The sequence below is a fragment of the Camellia sinensis genome, chromosome 15 (genome assembly GCF_055761805.1).
Source record: "Camellia sinensis isolate YWXY chromosome 15, ASM5576180v1, whole genome shotgun sequence".
NCBI lineage: Eukaryota > Viridiplantae > Streptophyta > Magnoliopsida > Ericales > Theaceae > Camellia > Camellia sinensis.
The window spans coordinates 10,924,883-10,943,373 of NC_138975.1; the positions used below are offsets into that span (position 1 = coordinate 10,924,883).

Here is an 18,491-nt window from a genome sequence, read left to right on the forward strand (position 1 = left end):
CCATGGTCTTGCAAATTACTTCTTCTATTAGGCATGTTTCTTGTTTTGAAAAAGTGAGCATTATATTATGGGTTGCAGGTGGTTCGTGCTGTTGGAGGAAAAATTCATGTTCTCTTTGATGGAGAAGTGAGGCGGGGTACTGATATTTTCAAGGCACTCGCTTTTGGCACGCAAGCTGTAATGGTAAACTCTGACCATGAACTTTGGAAATTTTCCTGTGGATTAGTTTTACGTTGTGCCTTTTTTTAGTGTGTTTTAGTTGAATATCATGCCATTTTTGTGCACCTCTTTCTTGGAAGGGTTTCAATGTGTTTCAATGCAAACTCTGATGATATCAAACTGTTCATGTACTTCATCTTTGGGGGCTCAAGTGGAATTTTAGCTTTGTAATCCTCTAATCTTGGGGAGCTTCTATTTACACATCCACCTTCCCCTCTTTGCACACACTTCATAAAAATTATTTTTATTATAATTTTTTTTTTCAGGTGAAATTACTATTATAGACATCAAATAAATCCATTCGGAAGTTGATTGTTGAAAAAATAATAAAAATTCGGAAGTCTACTTCCGAACCAATTGTTTATTTTCGGAAAGCTACTTCCGAACCAATTGCTTATTTTCGGAAATCTACTTCCGAACCAATTATTTATTAAAAAAGATGTGTAAAGAGGGGAATGGGTGTGTGTAAATAGAAGCTCCCCTAATCTTGGTGCTTAAAATATGAGAGACTTTCAGTGCCTCCGAACCAAATTGTTTGTTTCATATTTCACCATGGGAAGTGCTTTAGACTTTTGAATATGTTTCAAACGAGCAATTAAGGTTGAAAGCAGCAGAGCTTGGTGGTGTGCCAGTTTACATGTGGGATATACTGATATAATTTGTGTGATCATTGACGCTAGATATGTCTGCTCTTTTGCTTATTGTCTCCTCATTTGTTGATTCCAAATTTGCAATATATCTGTGCTGGTGCAGGTTGGAAGGCCAGTGATCTATGGATTGGCAGCAAAGGGAGAATATGGGGTGCGAGGAGTGATTGAAATGCTGAAGGATGAGTTGGAGCTCACCATGGCCCTGTCTGGCTACCCTACCGTGAACGATATCGTCAGAAGTCTTGTGAGGACAGAACTTGACGGACTCAATTGTTGGCTTTAGTCTTCAAATCAAGTATTTGAGTCGGTTTCATTATGGATGGTTAAGATTAACCATCATGCATTATATTATTTGCTGAAATTCTCTCTCATTTTTTCTATTTTCATATTATTTACCGTTTACATGTGTTCATACTTATGTAGTTCTGTGATGATTGTGTTCTTACATTGAGAATGTAAAGAAGTTCTGACAAATACCTAGTTATTTTCTTCTAATTTTCCCGACTCAAAAAGAAAGGAATTTGACTTTTCTCACTTCATTTTCTTTTGGGATAATTGGTGAAAATTCTACACCCATGGAATCATATATTATTTGGTCTAAGATTTAATCTTTTCAGGTAATAAGAACATTTTTTTTAATCAGCTTGGAGGATAAAAACATGTTTAATGAAATTATTTGGTGAAAAAGATAAATTATTATTTTCAAGGGTATTTTTTTTTCAATTTTACTCCACTGTTGGCCGGATGTTGAAAAAATCACCAGAGGTGACTGGTGACCAACAAAGGCATGTGGTGGCTGCCGGCAGCAGTGGCGGTGGTGGTGACGACATAGACAAATAGATAAATTAAGTAAACAGGTAAATAACACATGAACAAATAAGAGATGATACATAGACAAAAAAAATAGACAAACAAACAAATGACACTTAAAATAAGTAAGGTGAACAGATAGTTGATGTGAATAGATAAGTAAACAATGAACAGATAAACAGAGTACCTAATATTGACAATGGACCTATGACCCAAGTACCCTTTTCTTTTTCTACTTTCTCATGCCTTTCATTTCCAAAACTAGCAGCTGTGAGTGGAAGATGGAATTTGAATATTCTGTCATTTCTTTTATTTCACAGCAAAACACACCACCATTCTTTGTTTTGCATAGTTCTCTGATGGCATGATTGCAATTCCATTCTCAACCTCGGTCATCTCAACGTCCCTATACAGAAATATTAGGCTAAAAACAGTAGTCATTTTACAAAGCTACGACACCATTGTCTTCTCTTATGCAAATACAACCCGAACCAAACCATACCTTTATCCAGGTGCCTATCTTACATAAATCAATACCAAAATGAAAAAGAATTATATACATCATTCTACTTAAAACAGCATAGCTAAAAGGTTTCTCTTTTTTTTCTTCTTTTTATTCTTGGCTGGTATGGAAAATCCAATAGCAACCCTAGCAATGGAAATTGACCATCCTCATCAAGGTGCACAGCCAGAAAACAAATCTCCTTTATCACAATTTTATTCTACGGTACAGCACAAGAACTTCTTCGTCAATTCACCTCCATCTGCTCCATCTTCGAAATTTGTACTTTGAACCAGGGCAACTAAAGCATTACCACAAGGAATTGAAGCGACCTTTTCATCTTGAACTATGCATTATTAACAGAGTTACTCTTGTTCACACCTTGAAGCTCCATAGGTGAATTAGTGATACTACCAACTGAGCCTAGGGTCTGTGAGCTCAACTGAGGGCTTGCAGGACAAGCATCTGGATTACCAGTGCTCATGGGATGCATAGTGCCCGAGCTCAGTTGTGGGCTCATTGGAGTTCTCTGGCTCATTTGCTGTGGGCTAGCTTGTTGCAGCTGTTGCTGCTGGGCTTGTTGGTTCATTTGCTGCGGGATACCCATGGTTGATGGTGAGCCCACCTGTTGTGGTGAAACAACAGTTTGCAGTGGTGAGGTTGTTTCTTGCTGCTGTTGTTGCTGCGGGAATTGCTGCTGTTGGAGCTGTTGCATCTGCTGCTGCTGTTGTAACTGCAATGGTTGTTGTTGCTGTTGTTGCAGCTGCTGGTTCATGTACGGATTCATCCCTGGCATCAACTTTGGTGGGCCCATTGGTCCCATTGCTGTTCGCTGCATTTGATTGATGTTAGTAGCCCGCGTTAGAGTGTGCCCATGCATTGACAGACCGGTGGAGCCCAGTTGTTGCATCTGTCTAGCTCCTGAAATTCCACCTATATTCAATTGAGGCCCACCCAACATATTTGGTCTGCTCTGTGCCATCCTAAGCTTTGCTGCCATCATTTGTGCTTGTTGATGCGTTAGTCCCCCAGAACGAAGTTGTTGGCTTATTACATTACTAATATTTGAAGCCTGGCTCAGATTAATCTGGTTCTGACCCACATTACCCATGCCTGAAATTTGGCCCGATGGCGCTGAAATCGCAGTTCCACCTATCCCCCTTGGACCCCCCATACCCATGACATTGCCAAGTCCTCCGAGCCCAACCATATTGTTGCCCATATTTCCCATACCCATTGCTGCTCCAAGTCCCATCATCATTTTCCTCTGCACCTGCGGCTGCTGTGGTTGCTGATGCTGTTGTTGCTGTTGTTGCTGCTGTTGTTGTTGTTGCTGAAACAGCTGAATTTGGTGAGAAGAAGCTTTGTTAACCATAAGATTACCCAGTGGCATGTTTGAATTCTGCCCTACTGAATTCATGTGCGAGAGTGGATTTGCACCAAGCATATGAGATGATCTCTGGAATTGGGGAGGCTGTTGTTGCATCAAGGACTGTTGATTTTGTTGTTGCTGCTGTTGTTGCAATGATGGTTGTTGATCAGGCTGTTGCTGATGCCTACCAGGCATTGAAACCCCAGGCAAGAGTCCTTGAGAGATCTGTAAGGCTTGAGCATTTCCAGGAGGTAACATCCTTGCGTTTGGTAGATTCTGGGTTGGGTTTAGAGATGCATTACCACTATTTATTGGCTTTGCAACTTCATTGGTGGGCTGACCTGGAACCGCATCTGAATATTGCTGCATCTCGACTCCTGTGTTATTCTGAGGGATTCCAAGGGAATTAGATTGATTATTTGAGGCATGATTAATGCGGATTGGTTTTGGTTGGGTATTATCTTCCACGTGATACCCTTCGCGTAACATCTGCATAATCGGATTACATCACTTCATACATAATGCAAAAGGGAGTGAAACTTCAAAATTGTTATTTCTAAATGTCCAAACCAATTTCAAAGAACATACCAGTGTAGTTAATTGCGCTGCGAGTAAGTCCGCGACATGCTGTTGCAAGACAATTAGATATATAAGACAAAGTAATAGAAAATGCATTCTTGTTAAGGCTATCATAATGCAATGTGAGCATTTGAGTACATATACTTGATGCTTCTGAATAACTTTCAGGCATCCCAAAAGTGTCTGTTCATCCTCTCCCTATCTATGCAACAGACCACCAAAAATGACTAGTAGCAAGTGTACAAGAGGATAGCGACAATAAAAACTAAATTCCTATTTGGACCAAAAGCAAAGTTCATCCAATATAATATGTTTTACAGAAGATTGTAATCCATTGAACGATAAGAGACGAATGATTCTCGGCATGCCATAGGGGCTAGAATGTGGGCCATTAAGAACCTGAGCACTAAACAAGCGTAATGGAGGTGAAGATGCTGAGTACTGGACAGTTATAAATGTGAAGTAAGAAACCAACACATAAAGGAATAACCGAAGGAGTATACAAAAACTTACCAGTTTGGAAAAACTCAAAAATTAACCTTTTTGTAAAAGTGCCTGGTGCAACTTCATGTATAATGTGTGAAAAAGCTGAACTTGCTTGGTAAATAAGCTGTCAAGTTGTTTTTTGTTGTGTAAGGTCCAAAAGGCGCATAACTGTTTTTTAAAAACCTAACAGCTTTTCATAATACCTCATGGGGCATTTTTTCCCCAAATGCAAAAAGCTGGAAGAATGATCCAAAAAAGCACCTAATGGGTAGCTTAAGAAAATCTATCATTTTTCTCCCAAAAAAGCTGATTAAGTTGAATCCAAAAAGTATGCCAAACACCCAAATTCAATTTGTTAAAGCTATAATAAAAAATAAAAGTGAGCTTACAAGATCTTCCAAATGGGCTAAAATGTGTTAAATGAAGGGCGAACTGGAAGCTTTCAATAAAAAGTAATGGCAACATTTATCAGTTATCACCCAGTAAATTATGGTATTTGTAAAAAATTAATGTATTATTGATTGATTTAATGTTATGATGTATTACAAGATTGATTAATTACAATTCCTATACAATCTATATATAGAAGAAAATGTGGTAGTAGGTGTAGTGGAGGTGATAGTGGGCTAGGTGAAGTGGAGTGTGTGGTGAAGTGGAGGTAGGTGAAGTGGAGTGTGTAGTGGAGTAGGTGAAGGTAAAGATGGGAAATTCTAACAGCCCCCCGCAAACTCAAGGAGGAGAGAAACTAACCAACTTGAGTTTGGAGAGAGTAACAAAACAAGAAAATACATAAAAATAAAAAAGGATAGGAGACACTGTATGGTCGTGTCAGACCGTTGGTGAAGACACTGTATGGGGTGTCATAACGTTGTAGAGGACACTGTATGGTGGTGTCAGACCGATGTAGAAGACAGTTTATGGGGTCATGTCGGACCGTTGTAGAAGACAGTTTATGGGGTCATGTCGGACCGTTATAGAAGACAGTTTATGGGGTCATGTCGGACCGTTTGTAGAAGACAGTTTATGGGGTCATGTCGGACCGTTGTAGAAGACAGTTTATGGGGTCATGTCGGACCGTTGTAGAAGACAATGTTGTGACAGTTTACGGAGTCTTGCTGGACCCTTGTAGAAACTAACCGGAATCAATGTTGGGACAGTTTACAGAGTCTTGTCGGACCCTTGTAGAAACTAACCGGAATCTATGTCAGGACAGTTTACAGAGTCTTGTCGGACCCATAAAGGAGCTAACCGGAATCAATGTCGGGACAGTTTACAGAGTCTTGTCGGACCCTTGTAGAAACTAACCGGAATCAATGTCGGGACAGTTTACAGAGTCTTGTCGGACCCTTAAAAAATACACTGTATGATGGTGTATATAGGCTGCCCAAATATATATAAATATGGATATATATAGTTAGCCCTCAAAAGTCGCGCCCTCAAAAGGCGCGCCCACTTCATCAAAAGGCGTGCCCGACAGAAAGCGTCGAGCCATCAAAAGGTGAGCCGGAGACGCGGCGAGGCACGTGAGCGACAGAGTGGCGTGTTGGCCGCGTCGTCAGTGTCGATATAAACCAATGCAGAGGCTGTGCTTGAGGCAGAAGGGAAGACAAAAAAACCTGGGAAAAAACTTCTGAAAAACTCTTCATTTTCTGAGAGATTGCCTCTAAGAGCTGCAAATCTTGAAACACTCCCCTTCCGAACATTATCAGTCTGAAATTGCTATTTCGCTGAAACACTCAGCAACCCAAAAAACATGGCCTCTTCTTCCCGTTCAGCTACCCAGAACATGGCCTCATCTTCCCGTGGTCTGCTCACTCTCTTTCCCGACCTCAACGAGTCAACAGGAGAGATAACAGGTGCGGTGGCCCGTGAACCTCAACCAAACACCTCTGGTTTTGCTCCGTTGAACTTTTCGATGCGGTCGGTGGAGCAAAAAATGGCAGTGCAATCGGATGTGGAAGCCAATCAGTATACATTGAAGTCATGTGTGGAAACCATGACTGCGGTAACAAACTTGTCGAACCGGCTGCAGAGTAGGGCAAATGAGGTGCAGCAGGTAAACGCCCAACTGGCTCTGCTCCAACGCATGTATAAGGATGCGCGAGCAGAGATAAGTGTGCTAAAGGCGGAAAACAAGGATCTGAAGCGGAAGGCCACCGTGATGTTCCGATTTGGAGATCCGCCATATGCTGCAGTGGAGGAGCAGAGAGGAGGCAACTTGCTTGGTGGTCTAGGAAGCACGGAGGCAACACCGTCAAGGGCCGTCCAGGACGGAGGCAAGAAAAAGAGACCAGCGGCAGAGTAGAGGAGAAAAAAAAATCCCGCCGGTGGATGTGGTTGTTTTTTTTTTTTTTTTTTTTTTTTTTTGTGTGTGTAAAAGTGTGATCGGGGTTGTTCCCTGAGATAAATAAAATATGATTGGTTGTGCAAATTTGTAAATGGTTTGCAATGGTGTTTGGTATTTTTTATTTTATTTTTTTTTTTTTTTTTTAATAATAATAATAATAATAATAATAATAATAATAATAAATAGGTATCATGGAGTGGGCAGTGATAAAAATATGATTTAGAAAAAAAGAGGAAGGTGGTGAAATGATGGGTCAAAAAGTAGAATAAAACAGAAAAAAAAAAAAAAAGGTGCACATGAGTTGGTATGTCAAAAAGTAGAATAAAAACAAAAGTGCACATGGGTTGGAAAGTAACATGACCTCGTCAATTATTTGTCCATAACCAGTTCCTTTCTCCTTAAACCAGTATGGGATTTTTCTCTTGGTAAATATGATGTTATCATCGGGGAGACCCGGCAAAGCAAATGTCTCTGTAACATAGAACAAGAACCTGGGAATGCCGAGGCGAGCACCAAGGTCGGCAGTCCAGGGATGGAACATGTCGCTGACGATGCAATCAGGGCGGCGTCGTTTGAAATGATCGCCGATGACCTGCGATTTTGGACGCCGATCACGAGGTTGAGATTTTCCGGCGAGGAAAAGAAGCAGAAGCTTCCGAGATCGCAGGATTCGCCTCTGATGGTGACGACGTAGGCGAATCGGACGGCGATGATGAGAACACCGAAGACAAAGAGTCGAACCAGAATGTTCCTCAGTAAGCTTGGCTTAGACTCCATAGCTCTCTGTATATACTAAATCTAGAGAGAGGGAGAGAGAGCCGTGGGTCTCCTTGGTTTGATGCCAGGAGAGTGTAAAAGAAATTGAGAGAGAGATGTGGAATTTGTGGCAGCGGAGTGAAGGAATGTGTGGAGGTCCGGCGGGCGGCCAAGGCGAGGCTGCCGCCCGCCGGTGAAGCAGAATTACTAGCTTCTTAACCTTGCTCTGATACCATGTAAAAAATTAATGTATTATTGATTGATTTAATGTTATGATGTATTACAAGATTGATTAATTACAATTCCTATACAATCTATATATAGAAGAAAATGTGGTAGTAGGTGTAGTGGAGGTGATAGTGGGTTAGGTGAAGTGGAGTGTGTGGTGAAGTGGAGGTAGGTGAAGTGGAGTGTGTAGTGGAGTAGGTGAAGGTAAAGATGGGAAATTCTAACAGTATTAATGCAAATTAAAGTGGAGCCCTTCAGGGAAGAGAAAACCCCAACAAGACAAGAATAACTCTATCAAAAAACATATACCCATTATCCGATCTAAGATAACTCTTTAACAGGATAGTGCAGTAAAGAAGGAACTGTATAGCTGACTCCAAACAACTCAGATAAGGCAGTATCAAAGCAATTTAAAAGATAAATACACATTTGAATCCAAAGATCTGAAAATTAATATTTGTGCTCTGATATGCATTATAAAGAATTTACACATGTATACAAGGAACTCACAGCATTCGGCAATGTAGGAAGATAATCCTCTGCAGCCAAAAAATCACCAACATCTAAATCTCCATAATGCAATGCTATGGTTCCATCACTTGGTTTTGCTGACATGATCATTCTAGTTCGTATCCTAGGAACAACAGAATAAACATTTCCTGAAAGTTGAAAGTGAAATGGTTAGAAATGGAACAATCAATGACAATATTTAATTATTTGAAATTCAACAAACCTTGAAGTACGCGCTCGTTCTGCACAAATTTCAAGACTCTTGTCTTGCAAGCATTTATACTGCCACCTACAAGTGACTTTGACAAAGGCATTGAACATGTTTCGTCTATGAAATTCTCGCTACTGGAATCATTGGAGAGATGAAGTGATAGCTTTGCAGCAGAAAACGGAGTAGGTTTCCTGATGGGGTGTTCATCCACCTTATTCTTTCTGCAATTAATTTGATGCCTGAAAAAGAAAATTATATAAGCATGTAACAAAAAAAGGTAGGGATTACTATGCTGGTGATCATATAAGTTTTAAGAGTATTAGGGGATGGAAGAAGAAGACATCCATTGTGTGAATCATGCAATAAAATGACAGTCTTCATACTAACCAACCTGAGGATTAATATAGCAATACAAAGGCCCTTTATATAATTCTTCAGGTTCATTGACAAAGGCTAGATAGAAAGTAACAAAAATCATCCAATGAAACAGTAATTAAACATACGCATGTATTTGGGGTACATACAATTGAAAAACCCAGCCCACACTTTTCCTTAAAACCTTAAAACCCAGGTATTAAGGAGGGAGAAACTGGAGTCGTGTAACCAGCACATATGGGGCAACTCCAGGCGATATAGGACATATTCCAACACACTCTCCTAAACCACAGCATACAATAGCCGAACAAACGGCACACCAATCACAGGCCCAACCAAGCTTTGATACCAAATTAAAAACCCCCGTACACACTTCGCCTTAAAACCTAGATATTAAAGAGAGAGAAACAGAAACCTTATAACTAGTACAGATGGGGTAACTCCAGGAGATGTGGGACGTATTCCAACACATGCTTACGCGTAGGATAAGAGCCAAACACCAAGAAACTTCTGAGAATTGTTTTATTTACCCGTATGAGAGACAGGAATGTGTAAAATTCTAAAATACAATGGTAGTTTGATTGACTACATACCTTGTAGCAAGCACTTCAAGTTTTGAGAACCTATCAAGCATTATAGGATCAGGCAACGGTTGAGTTCCAACCGGAGGACTGCTTGCATTTAATGGGACGCTCATATTACTAACACTAGCAGGAGACGCAACTCCACTCATTGCTGGGGTCTTTGGGAGGGAGTTTGTTCTCCGTTTAGCTAATTGTGCTTGGTGTTGCCGTGGCATGGAATCATTAGCACTTGAAGTCACAGATGCTGTCCCACCAACTGCTGGAACTGAAGTAACTGCCAATTTCTCCTTTTGTGATAATCCAAGTGCAGATGTTGCAACCGGTCCAAATGGAGGTCCTATTGAACCACTAGAAAATTCTCCAGATTTTGAGGACAAGGGAGATTGAGGCAAACCCCCAGCAGAAACACGGGGACTTTGCACAGATTTTCTTTTTGGGAACTGGTCATCCTTCCTAAAAGTGTTGTCAAGAGGCTGACCAAGACCATTCCAGGGAGTTTGAGAGATGTTGGATCTCATGAATGCATGGTGTGGTAACCTCTGCTGTGGTCGGGACTGCTGGAGGTCCATATGATTTCTATCTGCTTCCACCATGTGCATTTCATTTTTATTTTGGTTGAGTTCTTGTTTGTCCAATCTTTCAGTCTCAACAGGCTCTTCCTTCGCGTGTCTCAGTCCCTGCTGTGCCATAGCAAACTGTGTTGCCCCGGCTTCATCATTTAAACCCCCTTCAAACATCTGCTGGGGATACTTTTGCATGCCAGTATTAGCATACTGAATTCCTCTTGCAATTGGTTGCTGCTGCAACAATGTATTTTTCCAGAATGAATCAGGTCCCTGGAAGCTGTCCATATGTGACCCCATATGCTGTTGTTGATTACCATCGGGACCCACAGATATATGCCTAGGTCTCTTATTTAAGGGTGACAGTGGCCCATCTTGATTTTCCCTCTTACCACGAGCAGAAGAAGAGATCATCATGTCCTGCCCAGAAAGAGAAGTTCCCTGTGCATTTGAAACAGGCCCTGACACATGATCCTGCATCATTCCTGGATTTCCTACCCCCATTTGATATTTTGGCTGGTGAGATTCTAAGGACAATGCAGGGATGGAAGCATCTAGTGCAAAACTTTTTCTTGGTAGCACATTGCTAGAACCAACATTCTGAGGGGTAAGATTCTCAAGAACATGCTGTGGTATTACACTGCTAGATATGGGTCCTGCATCTCCCAACCTGCCATTTGAGCTTTCTGGCACTCTATCTATGCAGACCTTTTTCCCATGGATCTTATTGTTAGACGTAACCCCAAATTCTGGCATCTGTCTCAGCCTTTTCCTCCGTAAGCTGCTGCACAGAGCCAAATTTAGCTGCAAATAAAGTCCAAACAGAGTTCAGATATGAGCAATCCTTTCCTCCAGCTGAGTAGAATACATCCAGTTTTAATTTCATTACCTTTGTAGGAACTGGGTTGTCACACAGTCTGTCTAACTTAGGAGAAGGGTCTAGACAAAGTTCTGGTTGCAGGGCTTTCAATATGCGGGACTCCACTTCCTACAGTGAAGAGTGAACACATATTAAAGGCGCCATATCCATTTTACCAGGAAGAGAAAAGCATAACAAACTTACCATGAGATCACCATATGTCCAAGTATTATCTGAGATCAATGGGATATCTTTCACTACATTCTCTAGTGACATCCTAAGGCGAACTTTATTAACAATCGGAGAACCATCCAAAGAAGAAACTGTAAGCCCTGCTTCAGAAGTGAACTTCCGATAATCCCGCACCTGCCATAATTCAAGCATCTTAGATCTAACTTTTTATACCAACCAAGCAATATGAATGATCACAACCTCTATAACATCTAATCTTACATAATCTCTTTAAACTATTTGAGGATGTGGACATGATAGATAATAAAGGCCAGATTTTTAGAGCGAGTTCTGAATTTTATGTAGGCTATAAATATCATCACTTCATACTTTGGCATTATACATAATTCATATTCCCTTTGAGTTAAGAACTTCATGCAAACATCATTATTCATGTACTCTATAAATCTTACTACACCAACTGATGGGCATGAAAGATGCAGCACTGGCAGCAGTAGCAGACAAGATGGTCCTAAGGTGAGAGAACCACATAATTTGTCATCGCAATGTAGCAGCGGCAATGATAGTGCAAATGGGTGGAGGTGGACAGTTGAAGCAAAGGCGGGGACGAGCAAAACTGATGATGGAGAAAGAGCAGGGCCAACAGAGATGCAAAACAAACAGCATGGGTAGTAAACAAGAGGTGTGCCTAGCCATAAGAATTAGTACTTTTCCAAAGAGTTAATGACAATGAAACAACACATTTTTCTTTTTTTTCTGCCAAAATACCGTGTATCCTCAGTACAACAAAGGACAAAGCACACCAAGAATTGGCAATGATTTACGCTTAGAAAAGCATATAAAGTCCTCCCATGGCCATCAATTGTCTATTAGGAATAAATAAATAAGCAGCCCATTCTGTGAAGGAAAACTTTGACAAGCTTCAATATTTTCCATATTTATAAGTACATAGTTGGGAGGGCCTGGCTGCATACATCTTCATTTATATGCACGCACCCATATGCCACCATTGATTGTTTTTACCACAGACATATACAAGATGTACATTTTTTTTTTTTTTTTTGGTAGGTATGAATTGTGTGGCCATATAGAGGGTATCTTCACAGTCTAAAAGATTTAGTTCTAAATTGGATAACTTACCTCACACAGAAGTGTCCCATCAACATACTTGCAGGGTATATCATCCAGAATATCTCCAGGCAATCGGCCAGACTCAATTGCCTCCAAACACATGAATACATAGAGAAGAAAAAAATTAATAACAAAGCAAAATTGTACCAAGGACAAATAAAACACTGGCAGATGCATCCTTCAACAGGGAATGAAATTTTACTGAACTGTCTCCTAATCAGAGAAAATGAAAAGATAAAGTAAAGATTAACCCCAAGGCGTTGGTTGGCCGAACAGTAAAGACTTGACGATAAGATCTAAGGTCTCGACTTCGAGTCACACCAAGAAGCCACTGGAGGGGAGGTTGTTAATTTCAAGGCCTCAGGATTAGTAGAGGTGCACACAAGCTGGCCCAAACACCCGGGGTATCAACAAAAAATAAAATAAAATAAAGTAAATGTTGACTCTGCTGGCAGTATGCAATTGAAACAGTCCACTTATAAATGGGTAACGGCAAGCAGTAAACGCACTTCTATAATAAATTTCAACCTTTGCATTTTAAGTGAATAGCTCCAAAAGCAAAGTTTCCATATAAACCACTAGATAGGAAACCCAAGAGAAGAGCATAAGCAAGAAATGACGAGATGCACACAAGGTGATGTGGACACCCGGTTATAAAAAAAAAAAAGATAATGTAAATGTTGACTCTGCTAGCAGTATGCAATCGAAACAGTCCACTTATAAATGGGTAATGACAAACAGTAAACGGATTTCTATAATAAATTTCCACCTTTCCATTTTAAGTGAATAGCTCCAAAAGCAAAGTTTCCTTATCAACCACCAGATAGGCAACCCAAGAGAAGAGCAGAAGCAAGAAATGTCGAGGTGCACACAAGCCGGCTCAGACATCCAATTATTTATTTTTTTTTATTTTTTTTTATTTTTTTTTTTTGATAAATGGCTAAGACACCCATTTATAAATTAAAAAATATATATATATATATATATATAAAATATAAATGTTGATTGGCAGTATGCAATTGAAACAGTCCACTTAAAAATGAGTAACGACAAGCAGTAAATGGACTTCTATAATAAATTTCAACCTATCCATTTTAAGTGAATAGCTCCAAAAGCAAAGTTTCCTTATCAACCAACAGATAGGCAACCCAAGAGGAGCACAAGCAAGAAATGTTGAGGTGCACACAAGTTGACCCGAACACTCGGTTATCAAAAAAAATAAAAATAAAATAATAATAATAATAATACTAATGTATATGTGGACTTTGCTGGCAGTATGCAATGGAAACGTTCACTTATAAATGGGTAACAACAAGCAATAAATGAACTTCTAAAATAAATTCCAACCTTCCCATTTTGAGTGAATAGATATAAAAGCAAAGTTTTCTTATCAACCACCAGATAAAAAATCCAAGAGAAGAGCATAAGCAAGAAATGTCGATGTTATCAAAAAAATAATAAAGATAAAAGTAAATGTTGGCAGTATGCAATTGAAACATTCAACTTATAAATGGGTAATGACAAGTAGTAAACAGACTCTTAGTTGCACGAAACGAGAGTGGGAGCGGAGGAGCGTGGCCACTTAGAAGAATCGTAGGTTAGGAGCGCTTATGTATTATGTTTATCAATAATATTTGTAGTTTATCTATATAAACTTTTTTTTTTATTTTTAATTGACATATATAACATATATTTTTTGGGGCTTTATTCAAATATAATGAAGTTTATTATTTTATTTATTTTTATATTTTTTTTATATAATATGCCTATTTTTTGAAGGGATATTTACTAATAAATCCCATCTCACAAACAAATACTTCAATTAGTTTCAAATTTTTTCTATTGATCTGCTAAGTCCTATTAGTGGAGAATTTCTTTCCGTGTGGTCCTATTTTTTATTTTGATAGTGTTTTGGTAGACAACTATACCCTTTTATTAACGTAACAGGAATGATACTCCAATGTGGCAGGTATTAATATGACACTCCAACGATGTGACACTTCAAAAAAATTAAAAACTCCTTAGTGTACTTTTTCTAAATGTGACAACGTTGCGGGTATGATGTGACACTCCAAAATTTTACTCAAAAAATAAAAATAAAAAATCCTTAATGTACTTTTCCCAACAATGTGACACTCCAAAAAAATTAAAAACTCCTTAGTATACTTTTCCTAAATGTAACAATGTGGCGAGTATGATGTGATGTGACACTCAAAAAAAAAAAATACTCCTTAGTGTACTTTTCCCAGATGTAACAACGTAACGGGGTATGATGCGACACTTTTAAAAAATTAAAAATTCATTAATGTACTTTTCTCAAACGTGACAACGTAGCGGGTATAATGTGACACTAAAAAAAATTAAAAACTCCTTAGTGCATTTTTTCCAAACGTGACATATGACACTCCAACGTAGCGATAAAAAAATTAAAAACTCTTTAATATACTTTTTTTCAAATGTGACACTCTAACGTGACGGGTATGATATGACACCAAAAAACTCTTTCGTGTACTTTTTCCAAATGTGACACTCTAATGTGGCGGGCAAATGAGTCATTACACATCTAAAAGGACTAAATGGATCACAAGAAAAAATACGGAACTATATGAATTACAAGTCCAAAATATGAGACTTATTGATCAATCTCCCTTTTTTTAATGGGCTTTGATTGCAATATAATTAGTATCCAATTTTTTTAAAATCAGCAAGCTAAGACCAACTATAGGCCCAATGAAGCCCATTGAACTTTTTACATGAAGCCCATGACCACAAGCTAGGTCAAAATAAAAGAGAAAAAAAAAAAGAAAGATAAATATAGCAAATAAAGTGGGCAGTTGTCGTCTTTTCTCTCTTTGAAGACGTGAAGACTGGTTCCTTCGACTTCTCTCGGTCTCATTTCACTTCATCTTTTTTCGAAAGGTATGTCATCCTCCTCCTCCTCCTCCTCCTCCTCCTACCCATATCTGATTTCGAAAAAAAATCAGATTCTTTTTTTTTTTTCTCCCTCTCAGATCCATATCTTCAGATCTACTTTTTTTTATTTATTTATTGCTTCTGGAGTTGTTTGTCCAATCCCATCTTGGATAGAAACACGTTTCTCACACGTTTCTTCCTGAGAATCGCAACATGGATGCACTATTCCTGCAACTAAGAACGGATTTCTATAATAAATTTCAACTTTCCCATTTTTAAGTGAATGACCCCAAATGCAAAGTTTCCTTATCAACCACTAGATAGGCAATCCAAGAGAAGAGCATAAACAAGGAATGCCTACTGCTAGGCTACAAAATATAGAGTTCCCTAGTTTCATTTTATGCTATTATGTTGGGAAAAAAAGGAATGTGAAATAAACCACCCATTGAGAAATTAAAAGTAAAAAATTTAGTAACAGATACTCACTGAGAAGAGAGTTTCCGATGTCCTATCATATGGATGTAAACATTTTTGAACATCCTGTAGGGTAGCCTGAAAATTCATAATTGGTATAGAATTAGGCAACATATATGATTAGTACAGGACAGAATATTTTCTTTCAACTGACCTCTGCATAGAGTTTAAAATATATTTATAATAGAACAAACCTCCGAGGATTTTCCGATAGAATATCCATCCGGAAAAAGGTTCAGCATGAAGGAAACTTCGTTCTCTGGAAAAATCAGAAAGAACAAACACACTTAATGCACAAAAGGAAATAGAACTAAATTTGCCACCAAAGATATTGAAACCCCTCAAAAGTTGGGGACAAACCAGAGATTGCAACATCTTCATCCCCTCCAGTGACGTTAACCTGTATCACAAAACAGTTAAAACAATCAAAGAAAGACATATCAAACCAACAACAAGGTTAGTAATTTTTTTTTTTTGTAAGAGTCCAAGCTAGTTCTATTATTATACAACCCAACCCAACCCAACCCAACCCAACTGCTTATTCAAGGGTTGCAATTCCCCAAATAAACAAAAATCAAAAATCAACAACAGTGATTCTCTAAAGAAAATTTTTAAAAATGATGAAAACACAAAAACAAAAAGAAAAACAAAAAAGAACAATTTTTCAAATATATTATCCACAGACTTCCATAAATCTACACATAAAATTGCTACAAGCTCACATTGCAAAACTTTAAAACGAAGTGAAGAACATAAATATTCTATCTTCGCACAATCAACGAGATAAAACACAAAAAAGAAAATGAATGAATCAATCTTTATTTAACAATCAATCAGTTAATCCAAAATTAACTAGTAAAAAAACCAAATTAACGAAAAATGATAAAAATTTCACTCCCCTGAGAACGTAGAATCAAAATTCCTTACGATCCCAAATCACAAAATGATATAAACATTTAACATCGTGACTTGATTTGACTTTTACAATATTTTCTCAGCATCCAAACAAAAAATTGGGTGAGTGAGCAAAAACTACCTCGAGCTTCCGAGTGGATGCGGAAGTAGTAGATTCATTGTTGCCCAGAATTCGACTGCTTTCCTTGGAACTATCAGCGACATCTTCTTCGACAGTGGTCTCCGATTGAAGCGATTTGAGTCGAAACCTTGTACCGATTTTCGAAACCTTGAATGAGACCCCCATGGCGGTGCCTCAAATTGGGGATTTTTTTTGTTTTTGGTTTTGTTTTTTGAGGTTGGGTTTCAATCGAAGCTGTTAGGTAGTGACATAGAACTCAAGATGGTAGAAATTATCGAGAGATAAAAACCCTAAGGGGGTGATCTTGAGATTTTTATAAGCATTCGACAGACACAAAACTACGCGCACACAGATAGAGAGATAGAGCGACGCTGTGACTTGCGAAGGTTATTTACATTTTTTTTTTTACTTATCAAAAATTGATAGTATTTTTTTATATAGTAATGTTACGGAACGGATATAAAAATCTAAAAATTATTTAAAATTTTATATTAATAGTTTTTATTGATTTTATATGTAAGGGGTTGTTTGGGATGTCCTAAATAAGTGTATTTTTTTACTTTTTATAAAATATGAGTTGGGTTTGAAGTGATGTGATAGAGAGGTGATGTGACTTAGGCCTCGTTTGGCAACCTTCTTTTTTAGCCAAAAAGTCAAAAAGTTACTAAATTAGTCAAAAAGCCAACAACTCATACCAAAAAGTCAAAGATTCTTTTTTCTCTCTACTTTTTGCACATCTTTTCGTAAAAAGTCAAAAAGTCATCACAAACATACTAGTTTTTTTTAACTCATATTTTAGCCAAATAGCCAAAAAGTTACTAAATTAGCCTGTTCCTAAACGATGCCTTAAATAAGATGATGTGACTTAAATAGAATAGTGAATTTTTGACTTTTTAACTTTTTAGATTTTTTTAAAGATGCCAAACTTAGCCTAAATTTTACATTTTATCATTTCAATCTTTACTATATATCAAGGTTTTGAAACCCATATGGGTAAGTGAATTGGAAAAGAGACCAGATGGATGGATCACTGCTTTAACCGTCAGGTTTAATCGAATCAAATCGTGACGTCATAATTATATCATAAATAATTTTCTAAAAATTATAAATTAACAATATAGATATTAAATTTTCAATTTTTTTTTTTAAATTCTTAAATATTTTTAGTGATGTATTTCTATATTTAAAAAAAAAATCTTAAATATAAATCATAACACATCACATACTCACAACAAATAAAATTAAAGATGAAATAGAGTCGTACATAATATATATGTATATATATATTTATATTGAGTCAAACCTCTCTCTGTATATATAATATATAAGTCCAAAATGCATATATATTGGAAACCCACTCTCTATACATTATACATAATATATATATATATATATATATATATTGTACGGTTGTGCCTGCTTCTACTTTCCACAGACGACGCCAATTGTACGGGGGCCAAATATTCGTAACCTCTCGTACTCCTCGCATCCAAGCTGCACCTTCCTCCGATCGACCTGCGAACACAACGAATGTGAGCTACCCGACGGTGCGTTGTCGAAAAATCCCTCCGACGGTCAAGTCAGCACACACTCAGAGAAAGAGAAGACCATGTGTTTGTGTTTCTCTCACCAGAAGATGTTTCATCCCCAACATGGGGAGCGCAGTCATGTTTTTATACTTTCTGCGCGCTCCT

General features: G+C 38.1%; 1 protein-coding gene and 1 long non-coding RNA gene across 2 annotated transcripts; one reads left to right on the plus strand and one right to left on the minus strand.

Annotated features, from left to right (window-relative positions):
• The first annotated feature begins 76 nt into the window (after positions 1-76).
• Positions 77-1,364, plus strand: LOC114275304 (uncharacterized). Its single transcript, XR_014357031.1, has 2 exons — positions 77-183; positions 973-1,364. It is a non-coding gene; the product is annotated as an uncharacterized LOC114275304 (long non-coding RNA).
• Positions 1,365-1,773: 409 nt separating this feature from the next.
• On the minus strand, positions 1,774-17,259 carry LOC114275287 (nuclear receptor coactivator). The gene is made up of 12 exons (XM_028217297.2): positions 16,798-17,259; positions 16,122-16,161; positions 15,956-16,020; positions 15,774-15,839; positions 12,384-12,464; positions 11,256-11,417; positions 11,082-11,180; positions 9,639-10,996; positions 8,683-8,909; positions 8,460-8,608; positions 4,142-4,180; positions 1,774-4,042 (listed from the first exon to the last, which is right to left on the minus strand). The coding sequence occupies exons 1-12, from the start codon at positions 16,960-16,962 to the stop codon at positions 2,528-2,530; spliced, it is 3,966 nt and encodes a 1,321-aa protein (XP_028073098.2). The 5' UTR covers positions 16,963-17,259; the 3' UTR covers positions 1,774-2,527.
• Positions 17,260-18,491: the final 1,232 nt, after the last annotated feature.